At 33.6% G+C, this 8,044-nt stretch overlaps 1 protein-coding gene across 1 annotated transcript; it reads left to right on the forward strand.

Moving 5' to 3' along the window:
- The first annotated feature begins 1,069 nt into the window (after positions 1-1,069).
- Positions 1,070-4,701, forward strand: LOC125235225. Its single transcript, XM_048141710.1, has 4 exons — positions 1,070-1,844; positions 1,936-2,037; positions 2,175-2,255; positions 2,385-4,701. Coding segments are annotated over exons 1-4 (567 nt in total). The 5' UTR covers positions 1,070-1,842; the 3' UTR covers positions 2,767-4,701.
- The last annotated feature ends 3,343 nt before the right edge of the window (positions 4,702-8,044 follow it).

An 8,044-nucleotide genomic window follows, 5' to 3' on the forward strand; every position in this document is an offset into this window, starting at 1 on the left:
GACTATGGCGTTTTCACACAACATGTCTGATCAACTCGTCAGCGTCACAGAACATGAATGGACCTCCAAGGTGCTCAACCCCGGCGTAAGGCCGCATTTTACGTGCATCATTTAAGTACAATCCTCTTCAGGCATGGAAATCCATATATATCGACCGCGTATATACAGAGTTTCCCTAAGTATCTGATTCAACATTGCACACAAGTCGGTTGGCCAATTCCGAAAAGTGTGAACGTTGGAGTCCCCGGTCGTCGAGACTCATCAACGTCGTCTATAAGGCGTTTATTTATACGAAGTAACATCAAAAACTTTGATAGTGCGATGTAGACCTATCGTTTATAATAAACGAAGTAAATACCACCTTTTGATTAACAATTGTGGACTTTGTAATTAAACAGTAAAAGTCTGAAACGGCAGAAAATACACTATAGTCTTATTTTGCTATGTCAAGGGGGAATGTAATCAGATCATATTTATTATCATTGATGTTTTACTGCAAGTGCGGCCTCTATTAGTGAGGGATGGTACTAACTAGCTACTTCGTTAATTAGATGCTTCTAAGGCATCGTGTTATCCAATATATTATTATGCTAGGTTGCGCTAATTTCCATAGATGTCGTTCACTATCGTTTCCATAGTAAGGAGCTTCCCTTCAATGGTTCCAACTAAAAAAATCTCATGGGTTCATTTAGTTAAGCACTCAACAAAAGGAGCCTATTTGAGCAAAACAATTATTTCATAATGACTTCGAACTATGTATGTTTATTGGAACAAGAGTTTTAGACTGTTTGTATTAGGAGGATAAATACTTAATAGATGCACATAAATATATTGTAACGTCATTATATATTTGCTCAATTATTACTTTTAATAGCAATAGTCTAAAGTCTTATTTAAAAAATATGGATATTTTTATCTGATATAAACATTTTCATTCATTCATTTAAAGACGAAGAGAAAAATAATAATAAGCACTTCACAGAAATGTTGGCCATTTTTGAGATTCGAACCCAGGACCATCCATTTTATAGGTACTGTTAAGTATTGCTACTTAGCCGATCATCAAGGTTCGTGTTGCGAAAATGCAACGTCATATCCATATGTTATTCTAATTAGGTATTCTGCATTGATTGCACTAATTGTTAAAAACAACATCTAACATTTCGTAATTTCGAAACGGATGTAAATTGTTATAGGATACTTGCGTTAGCATAGTATTGGCATAAATATAGGGTTGCCGCCGGCACGTATTTGGTGATTTATGATTATTGGTGATATGATAAAGTAACATTATCATAACCGGGATAAACACCTTAATCTCTTTATTCACTGTTTTGGATGTTTCATCAGCGCAAAACATACGTTTTAAAACCAATGTTTTCTTGTTAGGTGTTTAACTTATTCTAAGTACACTAAAATAATATGTTTGAATATTGGCTTTTAAACCAAATTGAGAATAATTACAAAAATAATTTAGTAGTATAAATTACTTTAGCAACATGTTATCTTGCCGCTATGGAGTGATTTCTTGAATAAGATTACCTACACCTAAGATACCACTATCACTTAATCACTTAATAAGTGTGCCTCGATTTTGCATTTTAAACACCGTAGTATATTAAGTTAGTCATACAAATGGCTTACATGCATTTATTACGAGTACTAGTAAAATGAGGACTGTGACACCCCTGATTCGTTTAGTAAAATCATCAATAAATTGCTATTAATAAACCATCATTCTAATTGTTTATTCCTTTGCTACTTTGTTCTTTACAGTGCACATTACGTACTCATACGTCTTATAAATAATAAGTTCGAACCACCGTCATTTCTACATATAACATGTAAGTAAGTGTTGTATTTTGTCTTTTTATAAATTATAATACTAGTTGCTCATGTGCAAGGTTTAAAATGATTTTTTTAATTTACTTTTAGGTCGGACTCCGAGTTTGAAACTATTGTACCCCTAAATAACAAGACTGGAGGTGCGAAAGCGAAAAAACCGGTGCAGAAAAGAAAGTCCGATGCTGCTAATAGGTAAAAAGATATGACCCCTGCACGTACCTACTTACATATTGTATGCGTTGCATACGTAAATTGTTTTTGATTATTACGTTTTATTTTACCTACTTACATTATGAATTTAAATTTACAAATTGTTAAAATATTTTCAGGTCCGATTCAGAACGAGAGTGGGAAGAAATTGACGCGGGGACCAAGAAGGTGAAGAAGCCTCGCCAGGCGAAATCTCCTAGGTATGTTACACATTTAAAATATGCATCTATTCGATTATTATAATTGTGACACCCACCTATGTTGTAATCTGAAAAATATTTTTTGTTGCCTTGTTTTGCATTACTTATATTTTATTGTATTATTTACAGGACTACTAGTGGAGCGTCTAAGAAAAAGACTGCCAGCAACCCCTTCGACGTCTTCGAGCTATTTCCTGATGACGAGGCATTTGCGAAAAATTGCTCTACACCAGACCAGCTACGCTCGTCTATAACTCAACGCGTGGCTGATGGATTGACTCGGCGTGCTGCTGATCTTGAGGGGGAGTTTTTCTTGGAGCTGCGAGTATACAACACCGCCGATATACGCAGTGAGTTAGCGGAGCATAAGTGGAAAAAGGCCCTTCTGGCAGTTAAAGCGCAAATAAATAACGATACTCCTCAGTGGGAATATCTACAAAAACTCACAAAGCATTTAAGAACTCTTTTTGACGATGCTGAAGTTACATTTTTTCACAACAAAAAAGGTTAAAAATTCAGCATTGTCAAAAATAATTTTTAAGTGTATATTTTGAACTGTATTCGGATACCACACATATACATATAGGTACTTACTTTAGTTAGATAAATACTTATTTTACTGTTTTATACGCGAATTTAGTTAGGTGGAACTAAAATGCCTTTTTGCTCTGCCTGTTCAATCCAAGTTCTGAAAAATAAATGGGTTGGTCATTTGAGAAGTACTAAACACAAAAATAATTCTTTAGTGGCAGTAACTGATGGCGTAATTGAGATTTCGTCTGCCTTTCAAGGTCGTATATCATCTTATAGAGTTTTCGGATCTGAAGAGCTAGAATTTGCTATACCTGAACAGTTTTTAGATAATTTAACGTCGAAACTAGAAAATATTATAAAACAGTGTTTGATAAAGCACGTGTGTTTAAAAATCAATTTCGAGTATTTTGGAAACTTTCTTTTATTTAAGAACAACCGGCAGGAAACAAAGTCGTTTACGACAAAAAACTTCACAGTACATCAAAACTATACATTTTCTGAGTTATACCAAAAAGTTATAAACGACATAAAAAATAACATTGAAAATTTTGAGCAGCGCGATAGTGGATGGACTTTCTTATCTAATTTATATTTAGAGGTTAATGTTAACAAATACCAGCCTCTGAAAGGATCTTCTTACATAGATTTACCTAAGTCTATTAAAAACAAGAAAGCTTGTATTAACATACAGAATAAAGATGAATATTGTTTTCTGTGGAGTATTGTTGCTGCGCTTTATCCCTCAAAAAATCACAAAGAGCGTACGGCCTCATACCCCTACTTTAAAGACGTGTTGAATATTGATGGTCTCAGTTTTCCCATAACTTTCTCTGATATTGGTATGTTTGAGCATAAAAATGTGGGTTTAAGTATTAATGTGTATTCTTTAATGGATAATCGTACAGTGGCAGGACCTATTTATAGATCTCAATATAAAAGGAGTAAGAAAATTAATTTACTTTTAATAGAGAAAGGAAATAAATCGCACTACGTTTTAATAAATAATTTGTCTCGATTGGTTCGTTCCCAAATAACTAAACATCATGGTAAACTTTACTTTTGTGAAGATTGCCTCTTATTTTTTCCTTCCCTAGACAAGTTTGAAAGTCACTCCTGTAGTGGAATCGCCACTGTACTCCCGGAAAGAGGTACATATCTACAATTTAAACATTATGAACGTCACTATAATGTTCCTTTTGTAGTTTATTGTGACTTTGAAACAATTCTTAGGCCATTTCAATCATGTGAGCCTGAAAAGGAACCTCAGGGAAGTTTCACTGTAAATAAACAAATGCATATACCCGCAGCTTTTGCCTATAACATAGTCTGCTCTTATGATCAACGCTTAAATAGATTTATTCAATACAGAGGACCCGACTGTGTTTCTAAATTTTTAAAATATTTATACAGACATGTTGAAGATATTTATAAAATATTGCGTGAAGAAGTGCCTATGATTTTCACAGAAACAAATGCTTTAGCCCACAAAAATGCTCAGACATGCCACATTTGCCTGACTGCTTTATTTGGCGACAAAGTAAGAGATCACTGCCACTTAACTGGTGTTTATCGTGGGGCCGCTCATCAATACTGTAACTTACGTTATAGTGTTCCCAAATTTATTCCTGTTTTCTTTCATAACTTAGCAGGATATGATGCGCACTTGTTTATAAAGGAGTTATGCGAGGATGTAGGTTCAAAGGTGCAAATAATTGCGAAGAACAAGGAAAACTATATATCCTTCAGTAAGTTTTTAAAGATGCCTGACGATCAGTATGTGCGGATACGATTTGTAGATTCGTTTAAATTCCTAGATACAAGTTTAGAAAAATTAGCGAAGGGACTTGCTAAGGCAGACTTTTCTCACTTACGATTGTTTTTTCCTGATGAAATCAAATTTGACCTATTGACTAGAAAAGGTATTTATCCTTATGACTATATAACATGTTGGGACACGTTTGCCGAGACTGAATTACCTTCGCAGGATTTATTTTATAACTCGTTAACTTCGGAGAACATAAGTGATGAGGATTATGTGCATGCGCAAACTGTATGGAATACATTTAATATAAAAAATCTTGGTCAATATACGGATCTTTACCTTCAGACCGACGTTTTACTTTTATCAGACATCTTTGAAAATTTTCGGCGAAATTGTATGGTTAGTTATCGACTAGATCCTGCGTTCTATTTAACCTCCCTAGTCTTTCATTCGATGCAATGTTACTAATGACTGGTATTAAATTAGAGCTAATATCAGACCTAGAAATCATTCGCTTTATTCAAAAAGGGATTCGAGGAGGGATTTGTATGTGTTCAACTAGACATTCCATTGCAAATAATCAGTATATGAAAACCTACGATAACAAATCACCTGATTCGTTTCTCATATACATAGATTGTAATAATTTGTACGGGTATGCAATGTCACAACCGCTGCCTGTGTCAGATTTTCGTTTTTTGGATGACTTTGAAATTTCACACCTAGATATTACATCGGTTTCAGACGACGCGGAATTTGGGTATATACTTGAGGTTGACTTGCTATATCCGCAATATTTACATCATGATCACAACGACTATCCTTTTTGCGCAGAAAAGTTTGTTCCTCCGGGAGGAAAAATACAAAATTAATTCCAAATTTGTTCGATAAATATGAGTACGTAATTCATTACGAGCATCTAAAAACATGCCTCAAAAACGGTTTGGTTATTAAGAAAATACATCGTGTACTCACTTTTAAACAAAATTCTTTTTTAAAGAAATACATAGACTTAAATACAGAGTTGCGGAAAAATGCGAAAACCCAATTTCAACAGGACCTATTTAAACTAATGAACAATTCGATATTCGGAAAAACTCTTGAGGATTGTGAACGACGCGTTGACGTAAAACTGGTCAACCAGTGGTATGACGAACGAAACAGCACTAAAAAGGTTACTTGTGGCGGGACTTTAATAGCAAGACCCAATTTTCATAGCGCCACAGTGCTCACTGACAACTTGGTAGCCATTCAAATGAAGCCAGAAAGAGTTGTATTGGATAAACCCATTTACATAGGATTCTCGGTATTAGAACTATCCAAAAATCATATGTACAAATTTCACTACTCGGTAATAAAACCCCACTATAGTGATCGCGTTCGCCTCTGTTATTCTGATACTGACAGTTTCATTTATGAAATTAAAACTAGAGACTTTTACCAAGACTTAAGGACGCATTTCTTAGATTTCTTTGATACGAGTAATTACAGTCCTTTAAATGATTTCCAGATTCCTTTGCGTAATAAAAAGATTCCGGGACTATTCAAAGATGAGCTAGAAGGATCACTTATAACAGAGTTTGTAGGATTGCGGTCTAAGCTGTATTGTATAACTAGTACACACCCGAAAAAGGGCTTTGTAAAAAAAGCAAAAGGTACTAAGGCTGGTGCCATCAAAGATTTGACACTGGAAAATTACAAAGACGTACTTTTAAACGATAAAATCATTCGAAAAAAGAATATTTTGTTTAAAACTATCAAACATGACATCTTCACTCAAACGGTCAACAAAGTTGCTTTATGTAATAAAGATGATAAACGAATTATTTTATCAGACAAAGTTTCAACTATGGCATGGGGTAATAGTTCTTTTTGTAGATCCGAAACAAATAATGGAAAAGTTGTAACTAAAAGTAAGTGCTGAATATTATATGTTGTAGCGAATTTTAATGTACTATTTCAATTGTATTTACCGTGAAAGTGTTTCAAACTGTTATTAAACTTAGTTAACACAGTTAATCATGAAAAAAAATTACACTTTATTTTAGCAGGATGAGGGATATCCACTTATACTCTGCTAACTCACTGCATTGGAAAATAAATATATATATATAATAACGCACGTCTGTATTTTATGCTTTTATTTTGTATACTTATCTAATAAACGTATAAAAAATATGTGTTCAGTTTATTTCTTCTTATACACTCCCATACTTTCCATTTTTACAGGGTGTAACCAAAATACTGATCAACCGTTTAAGAATGTATTCAATATAGTACCTATTGTACAAATAATTATGTTATTTTTAAGTAGCTTTAACAATGTTTCCCAATGAAAATAATGTAAAAAGATGAATACATTCTTAAAAGGATGACAATTATTTTTGTTATAAGTTTCCTACTCAAAAGCCTGAGTGCTGTAGATTCATTTTTCTTTAAGGAAGTACAGAGCTATACCTATCTTATAGTAAATAATAGTTGCAAGTGCGCTCTGTGAGTAACTTTCACTCAGTGTTATAAATTATAATTAAATACATCAATTTCTTACTAATGATAATGAGTAAGTATACAAAGGTGTTAATTTTGCTCATCACATGTGACTCTCTTCTTTTGAGCTGTTTGATAAATCAATTAACGCCGACAAGTAACAAGAAGCTTATCTACCTAACCTGTATATATTGCATAGCTGAATAGAGTCTAATTTCTTGGCGCGTGCATGCCTACGCTGGCAAAAGCAGGTCAACAACATTATTGGAAAACTGCAATACTGACATTCTCTATATTGTTATAATGTTCGCATGTTCGCATTTATGAATTTGATACAAAAAGAAGTGGTCGTTCAAGTAATAAGTTCAAGTAAGTAATTATTTTATTTTTATTATATACGTTTAGTAAATATTATGTGATAATTTAAATACATTATTATTATTTATTTATTTAAACTTTATTTTACAAAAGAAAAACTTAAAATTACAAGAGGTAGATTTAATGCTTAATAGTAAGGCTTTATTAAAGGTAATACTTATTGTGTTACAGTTTCAACATGTGCGAACATTGTGACCCCGAGGATCCTTTTACCCATGCTCAAGAGTGGAACACCCAGACATTTGAAGACGCATATCCAGAACTTGCCAACAAGCATGACGTGACCATTACAGCACCATCAATAGAAACACCCAACAAAAAGAAAATAAAAACTAAACAGCGTGCTCCAAAACGTAAATTAAAATCATCCACTACTTTTGTGAAATGTAGAAAATCCGTTGCTGAGGGACCCCGTCTGATACAAATAAAAATCATCGGCTTACGTAACGGGCAGGAAAGCCAGGCAGAGAGTGATGATGAAGAAAATATGATCTTTAGTGCTCAATATATAGCCAGCGAACCAGTGGACAATGTTGTGGATTCGGCATACAGTTTAATAAATCAAATCTCTAAATCAATGTTACAAGAAAATTTCTGAGTTTATTGTTAAGGTTAAAAATGTATGTGT

This window comes from Leguminivora glycinivorella, chromosome 17 (genome assembly GCF_023078275.1).
Source record: "Leguminivora glycinivorella isolate SPB_JAAS2020 chromosome 17, LegGlyc_1.1, whole genome shotgun sequence".
NCBI classification, from domain to species: Eukaryota; Metazoa; Arthropoda; class Insecta; order Lepidoptera; family Tortricidae; genus Leguminivora; species Leguminivora glycinivorella.

Coding starts and splice junctions, on each gene's coding strand:
- LOC125235225 (XM_048141710.1), top strand. Junction 2,038..2,174: donor AAGTCCGATGCTGCTAATAG/GTAAAAAGATAT, acceptor AAATATTTTCAG/GTCCGATTCAGAACGAGAGT. Junction 2,256..2,384: donor CGCCAGGCGAAATCTCCTAG/GTATGTTACACA, acceptor TATTATTTACAG/GACTACTAGTGGAGCGTCTA.